A 19127-nucleotide genomic window follows, 5' to 3' on the forward strand; every position below is an offset into this window, starting at 1 on the left:
AAGGTGCCAAAACACACAGTGCACATGGGTGTACCTCCAAATTCCCCAGATCTCAATCCAATTGAACATCTGTGGGATGTGCTTGAAGAACGAATCTGATCCATAAAGGTCCCACCATGCAACTTGCTCATGTCTTGGTTCCAGATACCACACCACACATTAAAAAGTCTTGTGGAGTCCTTGCCTTGGCCCATTAGAGCTGTTTTGCCGCACGAGGGTGAACCACATGATATTCAGCAGGTGGTTTTAATGTTGTGGCCCTCACTCCCAATGTGGAACAATGAGCCTTGGTTGCCCATGACCTTGATGCTGGATCACCTGTTGTCCTTCCTTGCACCACTTTTGGTAGGTGCTAACCACTGCATACTGGGAACATGCCACATGTCTTGCCATTTTGGAGATGCTCCGACACAGTTATCAAGCCTTCACTATTTTGCCCTTATCAAAGTCACTTAGATCTTTTTGCTTGCCCATTTTTCTTGCTCCCAACACATGAAATTCAAGAACTGACTGTTTACTTGCTGCCTTATGTATCTTACCCATTTACAGGTGCCATTGTAACAATATAATCAATGTTATTCACTTCACCTGTAAGTGGTTTTAATGTTATGGCTGACCAGTGTGTGTGTGTGTATATATATGGTCATAACCTGGTACCAGGAATGTTATAAGGGCAAAGGAATCTGGACATCACTTAGCCTTATTAAACCACACTATAATTAAAAAGAACCCAGGAGGCTGAGCATAGGCCCTATTGAGCCAAAGTATTATACAGGACTCAGGAGACTGGGCTCTGTTGGCCCAATATTAGATAAGGGGCCTAGAATACTGGGCATCGCCTGTTCCCCAAGTTATTATTAAAGGGACACTATAGTCACCTGAACAACTACAGCTTAATGTAGTTGTTTAGGTGAGATCTATAGCTCCCGGCAGGCAATCTAATGTAAACACTGTATTTTTAGAGAAAATGCAGTGTTTACATTGATTGATAGGAATACCTCCAGTGGCCGTCACTCAGACGGCCACCAGAAGTACTTCCTGTCATGTATGGCCCAAAAAAGGCCATGTACATGTCAGACGTATTAAAATACGTCTGACGGGTGCAGGAGAGAGAAGGCACTGTGTGCGCGCCTTCTCTCTCCTGCCTGTCAGCAGAGGAGAGGGGGCGGGCAAAGACTGCGAAGCCGCGCATGCGCACAAGGGAGCAATGACGCTTCCGAATGGAAGTGTCTGATTGCTCCCTGCTCGCGCCCGTCTATTTCGTCAGTTTGATATTTTGATAAAAGGTACATATATAGTAGCTGAAAGCAGGCACCCCATACAGTATAGGAATTTGTAGGCAGAGCCTGATTGGAAATCTATCCATGTCTGTTACTAGGACATTAAACTGGAGGGGCTATGGTGTTCCCATCAAATATGCCATATTCTGCACCAATGCAAGGTTTTTTAAGAAAGATAAAACAAAACATAAGGTAATTGTTTAGTAAGAATATTCAGTGTAAAAGAAAGAAACAACACCTTAGTTGTTATGGAGTATATGAAGCAATCAGAAGAAAAATGAGACAAACAATTTCAACATAGAAGATGAAAGTTCACCTACACAATTGTTTCCATAATTTTTCTTTGATCGCTATAATAATATACTCAAAAGCAAATGAGGTACTGTTGTTTTTTTGCACTGACAAACTTTCCTTCACATTAAATTTTCTCAAACCAATGATCTTCTATATTTACTTTTAAATTACATCAATTATGTTCATTGGGAAACATTCACTTGTGGCTGAATCTCTGATTTGTTTGTTCTAAGTACCCAAATTGTACTTTAGCAATATATAAGAAAATATAGTGACTATTTTCAGTTACTTCAATTGTGATGCATTTACTGTTCTGTAATTTTCCTTCTTGACTTTTACAGTAATAATTGTCCCTTGAATAAAGTAAATTAGATTATTTTAAAGTCTAGACTGTGTTTAACAGAAATTGTTCTACTTTGACAAAAATTACCTTCAGATGCATTTAAACTATTAAGCAGACATCCTGAGATTTCATGAAAAAGAGACTATTTGAAGCTGTGCATATTCACTAGTTAATAATTAAATGATACAGTAATTCATGCAAAACATTGTTTTTTTTGGCTAAAGATTACAAGGTTTCTATCTACTGTACATGTAACCCTTGTTTATGTCATTTTTCAGTAGTTTTACATTTACTACTACTCAAGGAAAAAAGGTTGAAGAGAACACCAAAACTTAAATCAATGATCATTTTCTCTACTTTGAAAAGTTTTGTAAATTGTACATATTACCTATTCTGTACATATGTTTCACTTTATACTTTTTTTGCCATCTTCAAGGTTTTCAGTTCACAAAATATGGATGCCGTCGCAAAAATGATAACAAAATGGTTCATCGTAGCTTCTGTGAAGCTAATAAAAAACCTAAGCCTATCCGCCGAATGTGCAACCTTCAAGAATGCACACAGCCTCTGTAAGTTATAATTACATTTACAATCACAAGCTGTGTTAGGATAACAGTAATTAAATTCTAGCGTCTAACAAGGAAGTATACCTTGTTCTGGACTGCCTGACTGACAGCACTCAAAGGCAGGCTTAAAGCCACAAAAGTGTTTTTACTAATTTCTGCAGTTCTAATCCACTCTGTGATATGAGAATTACTAAAGGGTACTCTGTGCTCAATTAACTTTAATAATGCTTAATGTCTTATGATGTTTAGATTGGCTTTTTAATACACACTGACAGGCAATGTTTGCTTGGTGTAAAATCACCCTCATACATACACAGTCAATTATTCATACACACATTCTACCTCATATACACAGTCGCCTTCATACACACAGGCAAGCACAACTCACAGCTTTGCCATTAGCACTAAACATATGTCAAGACCACAAGCAGTATTGCATATGTATAACACACCACAAGCAGCTCCCAACCACACATACACCTAACTAAACATACCCCTAACATTTGTGTCAATGGGTGACACCCATGTTGGGGGGCAGACCCACATGGGAAAGTGGCAGGTGCGCCCAAATTACTGGTAGGCCAGTTTATTGATGAGCTGCGTGGTAGAGAGACAAAGGGGAAGCCCATAAAAGAAGGAGAGAGCCTGGACCAGACTCCCATCAGTCCAAGCCAGATTCCACTGCACCCCAAGAAATCCCTTCTCCTGCACGCAAAAGTCATGAAAGGAAGGGGTGGCTAAAATTATGATTGTGATCTGTCTGTGTATGTATTAGTGTGGGTATATATGTGTGCCAGTGCACATACCAATTCTGGTTTCAAAAGGCCAACCATTTTGGTTCAATATCAGAAAAGTTCAGATTCATATTACAGAAGCTGCAGTATGTTTCTAAACTAGGCAGATCTCAGTGCCCCAATAATTAAATCTGAAAATGTTATGCATTCCTATATATTGATCTAAAACAAAACAGAGTCATATTAAAACACTAGAATGATTATTTACCAGATTGAAATATGACTAAACAATGTAACTGCATCTACATATCTATATTATATATATATTTTTATTTCTTAGTTGGATTGCAGAAGAATGGGAGCACTGCACAAAAAGCTGTGGGAATTCAGGTTATCAAATTCGAGTAGTGCGGTGCATTCAGCCCCTCCATGATGGTACAAATCGTTCAGTCCACAGCAAATACTGTAATGGAGATCGTCCTGAAAGCAGGAGGCCTTGTAACAGAACACCATGTCCGGCTCAGTGGAAAACAGGAGCCTGGTCTGAAGTAAGCATATCCTATACAATATAGCCCTAACTATTAAAATATAGAAAAGAACTTGAATTTTTAAAAAAAATGTGCATGATGGAACATTTCATAACTTGAGCGCACATTTTCTTACCTTCCAAATCCACAGAGCACATTAGCACTCCTTTTTTTCCTCCTCTCCCCACCTCTTTTCCCTCTTACTTCTCTCTACTCTCTCCTCCCTGTGACACTTGCACCTGGACACACTTCTTTATCTTTTCTTTCTTTCCTTCTTCATTCTTCTTCATGCTGTCTTCATCTCTATACACTATATTTATTCTCAACTGACATGTACATAGTTATTTCCCTTCCTTTTACTTTCCCTACTTCCCTCCAACTCGTCCCTGCCCCTTCCTCCTTTTAGTTTTCTCAAGTGATCTCTAGGATAGCATCACCAAAGAAAACTCATATTGATTAATCCAATAATATCAATTGCATGGCTATTCCTCTTTACCACTAACCCCTGACAAGGTTATTTTACCTTCAAGGTTTTACTTCAGAGAACCTACTTTTAAAGGACATTCCTTTCTAGCCATCTACTCCTGCTCATATTTCTAGGCCTCACCCAATTTCTCGTGCAAGTTGTAATTAAGTTAATTCTACACTACTGCATGTTTTTCTTATGCTGACTTTTGTAATGCTTGATAATAGTAGTGATGATGTTTTACCTTTCTTGTTTGACCGGGTGCGCATTGATCTTCAATTGTAATATGTTTTCCTAAAGCCCTCTGCTTATGTTTGTATTTGTTTATTGTATGTGAATAGACAAAATAATTGTTTTTTTTCTGAAAAGTGCAGATTTAGAATTAGTAGAATATGTAACTAAATTTGGGGATAGGTGTAAAACGTACTCCTTTCTACAAAACATGTTTTCCTAAATAAAGCTTGACTTTTTCTTTCTATTTGTTTAGTGCTATCCTATAGCATCATGTAAAATACCTTGTCCATTGTATTTAATTCACTATCAATGGCTTTTTCATTTGATTAATTAAACATAATGGACTAAGCCATTAATGTGGTGAACAAAAGAAATATACAATGTCTTAAATGTTGCACTATTCAATTTCCTTTTCTTTTGATTGTATGCTACTGACATATTAATGTTAATATAATATATTTATAGTATACTCAGTAATTTACTGTATCATGATATTGTAACTCACTATGCAGATTTCATTCAAAATGTAATAACCTTCTTCATTAAATCAATACATTTCAAGATAGAGCTTTGTCTTTGTGACAGCTTCCGTTATTAGCATTACAGTGTTTGGCAATATATATTTGCATTTTCTAAACAGCTTTTTATTTCGGCAAGCAAGCCTAAACTATATACTCATTACGTTACTATTATGAATTCATTTTCATGATATGGAGTGCAAGGCTCATGTGCTCTAAATAGATACAAATCATGTAAAGAAGAAGATTGCCAGTTTGAATGGAATCAAATATTATATTTGAAAAAATAGACTCAAATGTCCAGTAGAAACAGATTAGCAGAATAACTTCAATATGGTAGAACTATTTCACTGACCTTAGACTTTCCTATAACATCAATAAACTCTTTCAACAGTGCAAATAAATTATACTTTACATTCTTTACAAAAATAAAATACAGTCAGAAAATGAGAAATAATCTTGTATGATGAGGTTAAATTCTTATACAATTTGCAAGCTCATGACGTTCTCTCTCCATTTCTCCATTTTCTATTATTCAGATTTAAAATTATTTCTATGATGGACAAACTACTGGAATAAATTGGAAAATTAATCCATGCTTACCGATATTTTGCTTTCCTGGTGAGGATGGTAGCACTTATCTATATGATTAAGTTCCTCCCATCACTGCCTCACAACATAAAATCAAATCAGACAATAAATACCACCCCTAAACGTTAGGTGGATACACAGTGCTGCTATGACCCATCACTGGGAAAGGAAAATATCTGTGAGTATAGAATAAAGTATAGAATAACTTCCCACTTTCCCAGCAATGGCTGTGGCAGCACTTACATATAGGGCAATACCCAAGCTAAGAAACCTCAGGGATGAAAGAAAAAGACACACATAAGAATACAGGAACAATTATTATATTAAAATAGAGAGAAGAAAATTATGAGAAAAATACTTGCAAAACCACCTTCACAAATTAAGCTTATTGTGCTTATCTCACATCCAGTTGATAATTTCAGATGTAGGTATTCAAGAAGCCCACAAATCTGGTCTGAGTAAACATTTGCCACAACCACCCAGGATGTAGACAGAGCCCTGGTAGAGTGATCCTTTAGTCCTTGAGGTGCTGTAGTATGTTTATACTGATATACCTTCCCAATTGTAGATCTGATCCATTGAGCAATGTCTCACAAGGAAGCCTTCTCACCTTTACTGAGATCTAACGGAATTAGAAATAATCTCAGTGATTTCCTCCAATCTCTAATTTGTTGATGTAGATCTTGTAAACATCGGACCACATCCAGATTATGAAGATTAGCTTCTTCCTCTGAAACAAGCAGGCCTCAACCAACCTTTCTTGGTTGAGATAGTTTAGACACCATACGAAAAATCACGTTATCTTTATGGAAACTTATATGAGTTGTTCCACTGATAGGGCAGAAAAGGCTTTTCAAGAATATAACTATAATAGAAGCGTGATTATTCACTCAGCCCCTCTGTTTCTAGGTTATAAGGGCTCATATTCATTTAAATGTATGTATGTTCACGTGTCTACTTTTAGTATCAGGGGCATGCACATTCTTTGTTAAAGTTTTGTCTCAGTATTGAATTTTCATTATGTTTGTAACTTGAAAACAAATTGCATATGTTTTGTCTGTTTCTGTGAACCATTTATCATAAAAAATATATATATATATATTTATTTAGAAAACAAAAAGACAGACATGTCTTATGCAATAAAAAAAAACTAAAAAAAAAAGTTTGTGTGCTATTGAAGAGGTGTTAACTGGAGAATTGTATGTCTAGCAATGTACACTGGTTTTTGCCTTATTCAATTTTTTTTTTAGTTGTTACTGGAAATATCTAGAGGATTAGATTATACACTCTGTAGCTTCTTGTAATTCACAGCATTACACTGTTTTACTTTGATCCAGTGCTCTGTATCCTGTGGGGAAGGAATTGAAGTAAGACAAGTCCTTTGTCGTGCTGGAGATCAATGTGATGGAGAGAAGCCTGAGTCTGTAAGGGAATGCAAACTTACTCCTTGCAACGGTATGTGGTTTAAAGTATATCTAACAGTGCTTTCATTAATTTCTTAATTGCAGAATATTCTTTTCTTCTGGTATTTAAAATGGCAACTGGAAGCAACTTTTTATCTTTAAAACATATTTATGTGAATTGTACATGTATCCTAAAATACACTGATCCAGCTTAGTAAGTATTGGAGGCATCCTTTCTTTTGGAGCTTCACCTTTTTTCTACCAAATCCATCTCAACAAGATATGCATGTTTTCTAAGATCTGGTACGCTATGACAGTGCTTATGTAGTCAGCTAACATGAACTACACTAAAAAAGATTTGCAGATGCACAAAACTATTTTAAGACACAATGTATTTTATTTAGAAATTTATGAATTGATATTGTTTTATTTGCCAGATTATGCCTTTAATATTTCTTATTTAATTTAAGAGGAAGCTTGGTTAATATAATGTGACACACTTTAATTGATGGACCAATTTTGTTGGGTAGGATAATTAAGGAGTTAAAAGATCACTCTGTTCTCATAACAGTTATAGCTTAAAAAGTTAAAGATCTGTACAAAGTAATGTGGATGTCATTACAGTGATCATCTTCGCAGCATGACCATGTTGCAGTCTATAATGCAATGACATAGTGCGAACAAGTTAGAATTTACTGGCAGATCTGTAGGAAAAATCTTTATATCTGCATATGATTCACCCCGAGTGACATATCTGTCACTGCTTTAATGATGTGTCTCTATGAAAGCCCTTGTTTTAAAAGCATTATTGGAGGGAAAGAGCTACCTGAGATAACATTTTACTAGCTTGGTACTAGCTGGATTATTTAGAGGCTCATAAGGAAAAGGTTAAATGAGACATATTAAAATGTGTGACCCCCTATACCTTTTTTTGTTCCCTGTTGTTGTAAATGATTCAAACTCAACAAAGCGTAATTGAGAGTACTGTTGCCACACATTTGTTATTTTCTTTATTCCGATGTCTAAACACACAGTTGGTATGATATGTGCTTACACTTGGGTCTAGAAGACAAGACATCCCTTGGTTCTTAATTGGTGCAAAAACAGGATGTGGATTCCATTGTCCTTGTACTAGAGAGTTGACAGGCTGGGGTCCTTTAAAATATGGGCTGATTCTTACCAAGTTTTTAACTCAAACTTACACACTTTGTCCACGGTGGAAAAACAGGACAATCATTTTCTTTAAAATGCAAGCTGCTTGTAAATGTGTACATTTCTATAAATTTGATGTTACGTATTATAGTAATATAGTAGACTTGCCAACAGAAAAAAAAAGGTTTTGTCCATGTTGCATTTCGGTTAAGACAAATCTCATCCTTGATATTGTTTCAAGAAATACTATTCAGGCAAACTAAAATAGGGCAACAATGTGGCCTATTAGTGTACTACAATGAAAAACAGACACGTAATGTCAGGCATTTTTGCATGTCAATTGAGTTCTCATAATTATATTATTATATCTTGTGATGAACAGGACTGTAACAGAAATGCTATACCTGCCATAGCAGTGATGACAGGGCCATATCTCCACATATCTGTATTCAAAATATTTAATTGAGAATGTTATAGAATAATAATTTATTATTATTGTTATTCGTTTTGCACACATCAAGCACACTTCAGTGGGGAAAAAGCTCACTACAGAAACATAAAAAGACATAAAATAATCACAAATAATTCACATCAAGGAAAGTTTGTGTAGGTGACACTGGCAGTGACTAAGCACAGCAGTAACCTTACCACCTCATTAGTGGTCACATTCTCAATAGGTGACCCTAAGTGTATGGGCCACGCGGTGTGCCCCCTTAGTGTGCGGGCCCCGGTGCAGCCGCAATACCAGCAGCGCGGGCCCATTAGGGAAATAGTTTTTTTTTTATGCAGGTGGCAGGGCCACGGGGCACCTGCTTTGCCCCCCCCCCCAGGAGTAACTGGCCTGGGGCAGCTGCCCCTTTTGCCCAGCGTTTAAGACGGCCCTGAGTAAGGGTTTAATGAGACTGTGTAAGTCACATACAGGGAGGTGTTCATTGCGCAACATAAACAGTGATTTAAATCCTAAATAGCATAGAATTGAGCAGTGAAACTGCATAGGCATGATCTATCCTTCAAAAATGCTTCATTAAGCTAAAGTTGTTCTCTTTAATAGAAATGCTAACTGATACTTTATCTCCAAAACATAAGATTGGAGCCCATTTTTTTCTGTGACTGATATGCCCAAATTACATTGTAATTGGTATTTTGTATTGTTCACACGTCTATTATTATGTAACATTCTGCATAATTTGGATATTTAACCTCTGTCTGTTAAATTATATTTAAACAGACTTTGACAAGGCTTTATCGATGGGCTATTGCTCAATGCTTTGTTTTTTAATAATTCAAAAGTTGTCAGATTCTGTTGGTGGAAGAGCATGTCTTTCACCAGAATCAATCAGGTTCAGGAATCTGACACCTAGTTGTATGTCTCCAAATGTAACCACCTTAAGATCCCACCACAATTTAAAAAAAAAAAAAAAAAAGCAGTTGGAACACAAAGCATAATAATTTCCATCTTTAAGGGTGACTGAGATAGTGACCTCCATAAATATCCTTGGTACCTCCTCGCTATTCAAAAATATGTGAAATAAGCAACAAAGTCAGGTAGCTAAGATCCTACAGGATTTGTATAGAAAGTATTTGAGAAAACATTATTTCCAGTTGCTTTCCCATTTTTAGTCCTTTAACTAATGAGCTCTGTTAAATAAATCTCTCTCACCAAATCTTCCTGAGTGAACGAGGGGATAATAGAGAAATCAACAGAGTTCAGAGAGCTGTCCATAGCTAAATATCTCAATTTCTAGGATTTATCAACCTACAAACCACTATACAGATTCTGGTAGTAGTCTGTAAACAGTTCTGCTGTTTCCCTAGGGTTCATGGTCAGATTACCCGTGGAATTACAGATGCTCACAATGTATTTTGAAGCCAGTAAATCATGTAGCTTGTTTACCAGAAGTCTATCTGGTGTATCCCTTCTTTTAAAGAGGAGTTGGTCCATTTGACATAAGATGAGCATTACATTCTGAGTTAATTTTATTTAGATAATTACTATCTGTGATTTTGGTTTGTATGCTCTGATTTTGGTTTGTATATTCTTTTCTCCACTACTCTTACAAGCTTTTGACAGTTGTTTATATTCTTTGAAGAATTTTCGATCTCTATTTTCACGGTATCATTTGCTACATGCAAAAATACCCATTATTGCTCCTAACTTAAATGCTTTCAAAGCAACCCAGACCATGCTCCACATAAGGGGATCTCTCTTTGTTAATATTTTGTATGCCAATTACCATTTTTCAGATATACTACTCTGCAATTATAAAGTGCTGCAAAATATGTTGGTGTTACACACATAATTATATTAAATAATGATAATACTAATAATAGAGAATTATGTTTTAAAGCAAATTATTATTCTTTAAGCAAACAGTAGATGGCAGCAGTATACCACAACTTGCAAAACCTTTTTTCTATTATTTTATTGCAGTTATTAGTGACATTTTCAGCTAAACAGAGTGCACTATCATAAAATTAAGCAAGATATTTTAATATTTATATTTAGTATTTCATTATATTTTTTAAAATGTCTTCAAGAACCCAGATGAATGCATAGTATTCATAAACAAACATATAATTGTAGATTATACTAGCTTTAGTGTAACTATAATCTTAATTTTATTAATGACAGGAGGTGAATATTTGCTTAAGTCTCTCTTTACTAGAACTCCACAGCAGCACATTAACATAGAGATAAAAACACCAGAGACAAAAAATCATGAATCTATAAAAGGCTTCTCCCAACTAACTATTTCCTCTTTCACGCTGCGACAAATAAAGTACATGAAGAATACACCACAAATACAATAACATGAGAAACAAACATAACATAACGATGAATGCCATGCGAACTTGAAACTGGGAAACCAGTGGGTGAAGCCTTGACCTTTATCCTGTAGAGTAGTCGGATCTAAGAACTGTAGCCAAACCATTAAACTGAAACGAGATAAACAGAGTCGAAAACACTGATTAGCGAATGAAATGTACTGAGAAAACATGAATCCCCATCGTAAATACTGACAGTATAATATCCCAGAAAGTGAAAAAACCTGAATCCCCATCATAAAATACTGACGGTACCATATCCCAGATAAACCCCAAGTCCCCCAGATAACCAAACTAGGAATATGACCCTCGGGTCCGACTAAGGCTGATGGACAATTAAGGTCCGAGCAGGGGCGGGCTGGGAAGGGGGGCAGGGAGGCAATTGCCCCCCAGGCCGCCCTAAACCCAGGGCCGCCCACATCCAGCAAAAAAAGGAAAAATCTGAATCCCCTGCCTCTGCCTGAGGACTCAGATTTTTCAACTTACCTCACTCTTCCTGCAGCCTGCAGTCAGTGGAGTCGGCCGGCCTCTCCTGATGATGTCAGTAGGAGGGGGCGTGACTTCCACTTCTCTTCTAACAGGACCGCTGGGGAGTCTGGGAGAAGAGCAGGGGAAGTCACGGCCCCTCCCCCTGACATCATCAGGAGAGGACAACTTCACTGGCTGCTGCTACTGTTGGCTGCTGTCCACCCCTCCCTGGCCTAAGGTAAGACTCAGGGAGGGGGGGGAAATACACTTTAGTGTTTTTTTTATTCCCCTACTCAGCCCCTGCCCCCTCTACCCCCTGTCCCCTCCTCAGCCCCTGTCCCCTCATCAGCCCCTGTCCCCATCTCAGCCCCTGTCCCCATCTCAGCCCCTGTCCCCTTGGTCAGCCCCTGTCCCCTATCTCAGCCCTGTCCCCTTAGTCAGCCCCTGCCCCCCCTCCTCAGCCCCTGTACCCCCTCCTCAGCCCCTGTACCCCCTCCTCAGCCCCTGTCCCCTCCTCAGCCCCTGTCCCCTCCTTAGCCCCTGTCCCCTCCTTAGCCCCTGTCCCCATCTCAGCCCCTGTCCCCGCCTCAGCCTTAGTCAGCCCCTGTCCCCACCTCAGCCCCTGTCCACACCTCAGCCCCTGTCCACACCTCCCCTTTGTCAGCTCCTACCTCAGCCTCTGTCCCCTACCTCAGCCCCTGTCTCCCCTCCTCAGCCCCTGTCTCCCTTACTCAGCCCCTGTCCCCTTGGTCAGCCCCTGCCCCCTTGGTCAGCCCCTGTCCCACCCTTTCCCTGCTCCTTTCCCCCCTCTCAGCTCCTGCCCCCTTCCTCAGCCCCATGCCCCCACCACAGCCCCATAACATCCCCACCACAGCTCCTCTCCCCCAATTGCAACCCATATTACCCACACCACAGCCCCTTTCCCAAATTGTAGCCATTAACTTGCTTCAGCCCCTATCCCCCGGTACATTTCCTAAACCCCCAATTACAGCTTATACCCTCCAATACCACCACCTGTCCCCCACTACAGCCCTGTCCCCTTACTCAGCCCCTGTCCACTGGTTTTAAAAGTGTAAAGTTTGGGTGTGTGTGTATGAGTATGTCTGTGTGTATGAGTATGTCTGTGTGTATGAGTATGTCTGTGTGTATGAGTATGTCTGTGTGTATGAGTATGTATGTGTCAGTCAGTATGTCTGTGTCAGTCAGTATGTCAGTATGTCTGTGTGTGTGTGCGTCAGTATGTCTGTGTGTGCGTTAGTATGTCAGTATGTCTGTGTGTGTGTGCGTCAGTATGTCTGTGTGTGCGTTAGTATGTCAGTATGTCTGTGTGTGTGCGCATCAGTATGTCTGTGTGTGTGCATCAGTATGTCTGTCTATGTGTGTGTCAGTATGTCTGTCTATGTGTGTGCAAGTATGTCTGTGTGTGTGCCAGTTTGTCTGTGTGTGTGTCAGCCAGTATGCCTGTGTGTGTGTGTCAGTATGTCTGTCTGTCTGAGTCAGTATGCCTGTAACAATGTGTCTTTCTGTGTGTGTCTGTGTGCCTGTCAGTGAGTGTGTGCGTGTGCCTGTCAGTGAGTGTGTGTTTTTTAGTGTATGCCAAATCAGCAAGTGTGTGTGCCTGTCATTGATTGTCTGTTTAGGTGACTGCTTCCCCCCCCCCCCCACACACACTTTCAATCACATGGGAAAGGTGTTTTTACTCTCCTCTTGGTGCAATGGGCCACTTGACTGGATTTGCCCCCCAGGCCTAAGGCTGCCAGCCCTCCCCTGGGTCCGAGCCACCAAACCCATCTGAAAGAAAAAACAAGGTATAATAACTGAAATAAATCCAGAATCAGTGAATGGACAAAACCGGCCAGAAACCACCATAGGAGCATGACAAAAATGCGTGTACCCCCTGGGGAGATGAATACCCATCCTCAGGAACCGTAAAGGGAATTCTAAGCAGAGCGAGGCCCGCTGACAACAGTCGTACGGGCTACCTAATCTAATTTAATATGGCAGTCCCCGGTAATAAAGTGACCTAACAATACCCGAACCCTGTAAAAGCGGTAACAAAATTAGGAGATCCGTACCAGACCCAACTACGTCAGGGTCGCCATGCAGACCAAAGTCTCACAATCCCCGAGATCAAATGAGCAAGGGTCCAGGGAATCCAGGAACTGCAGACCGAGGCACCTGTAGAAAGGTCCTGAGACCAAACAAACGGAGGAGACTCGTCCGCGTCTCCGTGTCGAACACTCCTTGAGGGAAGCATCCATCGCTGAGCAAACGGGTCCGTCATCCAGCCGAACTGGTCGGGGCCTGATGGGTCCTCCTCCGTGGACTAAAGTCTTGACGCCGGGTCCTCCCAGAGAAAACTATTCCATAAGTACGAGAAACTCGGGCAGTGGAGAACGTAGGAGGCGTCCAATCCGCCCTCCAGGACTCCATTCCTTGAGATGTAGAGGAGGTCGATATTTCCCTGGTTGAAAAAAAAAAAAAAACCGAAATCCAGGGACTCTAACCAGGGAAAAGGCAGGGAGCGTCGGACCTCTCGGTCTGGGAGGTACCTCGCAGGGGTTCCGGCAAGCCCGTCCAGGTAGACCGTACAGCAAGATGTCCTATATCAATGAAGAGTCCTGTCCGGGTCCCAACGTGTGAAAAACGAGAAAGATCTCTTCAGATAGTTCTGTTATTCCTGGATGTCCTCAATTCCTCCCAATCTGCCAACTAGGTTGTATTGTCGCCCAAATGACTGATGCACAAGATACCTATCTCACCAGGGAGAAAATAGAGGCCACCTTACCAGAACTGGGCCCCGCGGTCCCTAGAAGTTTTTGAGGGGCGCGTCTAATTCAAAGTAACTAATGAATATACGTTCAATCGTAGACTCGTGCCGGGACTCCGAGGGGCTCAGATCCCTTTATCCCAAGCACCTCCAGTGTTCCAAATTGCGTTTAGGATAGGGTCGTCTGCCACCCCAGACTCGGGGCCCCATCTGGGATGTCATCCGAAAGTGGAGGCAAGTGTGAAATTCCGGGTCAAGGGTTCAATCCCCTATAAAAGGTACGGGTTGGAGCGGAGATAAGCCTCCATCAAGTATTTCCATGTAAAATAGGACACCTCTTATACTTCCTCGTATGTTCTGCTAGCACAACTCACTCGTGTAGCGGAGAACAATCGTCTTGCTAGTGCGGACTTCATAGTATAGGCACTGCAGTGGGCTGCTCTCAGGACCTCCTGAATACTAGACAGGTGCTTAACCAGCAAAACCGCAGTGCCCCATCGGGATCTAAGTCTGGGTTTGCGGCGACTTTGTTCGGGAGCCCGGCTGGGAATACCGCTCGAATTATCCTCCAGGCTTCTTAAGCCAGTGGTCTACGTGCCCATAAACACACCGATTGTGGTAGGTGATCGGGCAGAGACCATTCCAAAGAAACCAGGTGAGCAATGAATTGAGGGTTGAACAGGGGTTCGTTTAAGGCGATCCACGAGATGACCTCTTCTTCCAAGGACGTCAGGGCCCCTGTAGTGGACTTTGTTCTACATCTCATGGTACCACTAGGGGCCGTCCTCATAATCCACACCCCCATCGTCCTCTCCCTCTGAGGGGAACCGGTCCGCCCGCCATTCAGCTAGGGCGGCCATGGTGGGAGTTACGGGGACCTTCTCCCCTGTGCCACATAGGCAGTGTCGTCTGGCCATCAAGGTCGATCATATCAGGGCTAGACACTTCTCCGGAGTCTAATCTTTCCGGGCGTCTGGTTCTGGGCCTTCACCCTACCCGTAGTGCTTATGCACCCTTGCCTGCTCTCCACTCGGAGAGTCTGACTCCTCCAAGTCATCTGCCTTTTTAAGATGGTGGTCACTGCCGCGTCCGGTGGTCATCGCCTCCCCCGCGCCATATAGGCAGGGCCGTCTGGCCGATTGCAGAGGGTTTAACCGCTCCTTGGAGTCTTATCTTTCCGGGAGCCTGGTTCAGGGCATTCACCCTTCCAGTAGCACTTATGTGCCCTTGCCTGCTCTCCTCTAGGAGAGCCTACTCATTCAAGTCGCCTGCCGTTTTAAAGGTGGGCCCTCTAGCGTTACGCTCCTGATAAGCTTAAGGGAGGACCCTGGCTGAAGCCTAATTCCACGGAGGCGGACACTGCCATAGTAGTCATTGTCTGTGCTTTTAACACGGATAAGGGTTCTCCTGTGCAGCGGTCTCAGGCAAAGCGACCTCAAGGAGTATAGAGGACAAGAGTCACCAGTAGGGACATAGGGGCAGCACCCCATATAGTGACCGAGGCAAGTTGGGCAGCGCATGCAATGCACAAGCGTGAGTATGTGGCAGTAGTCTTGGCATGCAGACATTCTGGCACAGACAGCACAGGCCAGATCAATGGGGCACAGACAAAGCAGGCCAATCAATGGGGCACAGACAAAGCAGGCCAATCAATGGGGCACAGGCAGAGCAGGTCAATCAGTAAGGCACGGACAAGTCAGGACCTTCAGAGATGTACAGGTGAGGAACTGCGCATTCCATTCTTCCGATAAAATGTACCTTTCGCTAAGATGTACATAACACTTCTTCAGATTATTAGCACATAACACATTTCAATTACAACTGTAATTAACACTCTTCTGTGTAACTGTAATTAACACTCTTCTGTGTAACTGTACGTAACCTTCGTCTGTGTAACTGTACATAACACTCTTCTGTGCAGCCGTACATAACATCCTTCTGTGTAAACATACAATACGTTCTTCTGTGTAACCGTACCTAACGCTCTTCTGTGTAACAGTACATAACATTCTTCTATGTAACTGCATAGTATATTACTGTGTAACTGTACATAGCCTTCTTCTGTGTAACTGTACATAGCATTCTTCTGTGTAACTGTACATAGCCTTCTACTGTGTAACTGTACATAGCCTTCTACTGTGTAACTGTACATAGCCTTCTACTGTGCAACTGTAGATAACGCACTTCAGTTAAATAGTGCCTGACACTCCGTAAATAGGGAACTTGCATATTGAGTACACCTGTAGTCAGGGAACTCACCAACTGAGTTACCTCACAAGAGGTGCTCCATTGGTCAATATGAAAAAAAAAAAAAAGAGCGCTGCAAGCAATCTGAACAAACAGATTATAAGTGGTAACACTGCCAGTTGTGCCTGTAACCTTAGAGGGGTTGTGCACAGTTCTATATAGCATGCCTGTGATCTATATCATCCACTATAGTCCCCAGTAGCCTAACCTGCCAGCCACATGGGGCACAAAGCAAGGACAGCCTGAGGGTGCAATGCGCCCAAGTCATAGCTGAGTCCCAGTCAAAGCTACAGCACATATGCCTGCCATTGACGGAACTAATGCGGTAAGTCTGGTAACTGGCCGGCCCCACCCCCACCCGACCACGCGGTCGCGGGGAAGTGAATGCTCGGGGCTGCCGCACTGCATGGGAAGGTAACCCCCCCCCACCCCACGCTTTGGGAGCAGTTATACCGCTTGCGGAAGTGTGGATCGGGTGTGGGGTTGAAGCAGAGGATCTCGCTCAGCGGATGGAGCCGGCGGGCGGGATCCAACATGTGGGACCACCAGAGTCTTACTCCAGGGTCCCGGCGGTCGGCAACGGAAAGCGGTCGGAAGACCGCTTTCCGGCGGCCGCAAAACGGATGAAAAGTGAAGGGAGCAAACCACCCGGAAAAGGTAGAGGGAGGGAGGGAAAAAAGGAACCCCCCCAAACCCAAGAAAAAACGCTCCCCAGACAGGCAGACAGGGAGGCCCAAAACAGGAAAATGCAGAAAAGTCATAAGAGTAAATACATCCCTACAGCAAAAAAGTAGGGACAGAAAAATACAATCTAAATAAATAAATCATATTGGCAGTAGGAAGGTAAACACATTCTAAACAAATAAATTCCTGCAGCCATAAGAAGGCATAATGCAGAAAATCAGAGTAAATAAATCAATCAATCAAGCAATCACTACAGAACTAGGCAGGTAGGTGAAGAAAATACAGATAGCTAAATTAATCAATCCCTACAGCACTAAGAAGGTAGATGAAGAAAATACAGTATAGCTAAATAAATCAATCGCTACAGCACTAAGTAGGTAGATGCAAAAATACCCTCTAAACAAATAAATCAATACAGTAATAAACATATAAATACAGTAAAATATCCACAACCACCCATATATAACAGGAGGCAGTGGTACTCTGACCTGTACTGTCTGCGGAGCAGCAAAGAAAGAGGAAATAGTTAGTTGGGAGAAGCCTTTTATAGATTCATGATTTTTTTGTCTCTGGTGTTTTTATCTCTATGTTAATGTGCTGCTGTGGAGTTCTAGTAAAGAGAGTCTTAAGCAAATATGAAGCCTCCTGTCATGCTATAAAATTAAAATAAATGTATATCAGTGGTAACCTACTATTTTTGACTTAACATTTACATTTGTTTGTTTAACATTTTAGATTTTTTTTATGTTGTGGATTTGCAATTGTCCTGAATTCAGTGAATCTCCTAGGGTAAAAAAATGAAGCCTGCTGCTGGTAGTTGAACATATATATATGTACAGCATCCATTTATCTAAATGTTCATTTTTTTACATTAAAATAATTCTGTGTATATATATATATATATATATATATATATATATTAAGAAGTGTGAATGGCACTCACCCTTGCTGGTACTTTCTAATTGAAGATTATGCCCTGGTGCACTTCCACGCTGATTGTATATAGAGTAGATAGAAAAAGGTAGCACTCTTGGGTCTTTGAAGTAACAAACAAAAGTATTTATTCCATAAAAAGGTATACAATACAAACAATCTACTTTATCTCTTCTGTTCTTTTTTTTTTTGCCACTGCCATACTCTCATCTAATTTATTAATACATTTTTCATAAATTATCCATTCTTTCCTTTGAAATTTGGTATTCACTTTATCATATTTGATAGTTTTCTCAAGATTGTCAACTTAATAAATTTGACACATTATCTTTCTCAAAATCAATAATAATCCTTATAAGGGTAAATGAGCGCCATTCTAATGCTGTATCTCATCTTTGGGCATGGCATGAATGTTCAATCCCATTGACTAGAGATGTTTCCATTCTTAGGTCTCTTGGGATTAATTGCTATTTAAAGGAATACTACAGTGTTAGGAATACAAATATGTATTTCTAACACTAAAGTGTCCCTCTGTCCCTGTTGTTCCCCGGGTCCCATCCATGAAATGGTTAAAAACTCTTTCCTGATTTCAGCTCCAAAGTCCGACATCAGCCAGATGTGGTGAGCACCGCACGTGCGTTAGGCCTTGCACATCAGTGCTTTCCTATGGAGTATTGCTTGATGCTGGATGTCCTCATGCAAATTAGGACATCCAGCTTCATTTCACAGAGTCAAACTATGTGAAACTCTAGGAAGCACCTCTGTGGCTGTCTGATAGACAGATACTAGAGGTAGTCATAGCCCTGCAATGTAAATACTGCAGTTTACCTAAAACTGTTTTACATTGCAGGGCTAAGGGGCACAGGGGCACTGCACCAAGACTACTTCAATTAGAGGAATTGGTTTGGACACCCTTTAATATATATTTCCCTCCACATTTTTTTTCTTTTGTGGACAGCCTTTCTAATTTGATAAAATATTCGTCCATATCTTTAGAATCTAATGGGTTATCACCAACTGAGGATGATGAATTAAACTTAGCCTCTCTCTAGGCTGTTTCAGCTCAGAAAGAATGCTCTCCTTGTGGGCCA

At 41.1% G+C, this 19127-nt stretch overlaps 1 protein-coding gene across 2 annotated transcripts in view; it reads left to right on the top strand.

Moving 5' to 3' along the window:
• The window catches only part of ADAMTS3 (ADAM metallopeptidase with thrombospondin type 1 motif 3), a 256599-nt gene that overhangs the window by 227977 nt on the left and 9495 nt on the right, over positions 1-19127 (top strand). For both annotated transcript variants that reach the window (XM_063458665.1, XM_063458666.1), the window contains 3 exons: positions 2354-2486; positions 3558-3765; positions 6891-7008. In XM_063458665.1, coding sequence (XP_063314735.1) covers positions 2354-2486; positions 3558-3765; positions 6891-7008 — 459 coding nt within the window. The remainder of the gene's footprint in view (positions 1-2353; positions 2487-3557; positions 3766-6890; positions 7009-19127) is intronic.

This window comes from Pelobates fuscus, chromosome 6 (genome assembly GCF_036172605.1).
Source record: "Pelobates fuscus isolate aPelFus1 chromosome 6, aPelFus1.pri, whole genome shotgun sequence".
In the NCBI taxonomy this organism is placed as follows: domain Eukaryota; kingdom Metazoa; phylum Chordata; class Amphibia; order Anura; family Pelobatidae; genus Pelobates; species Pelobates fuscus.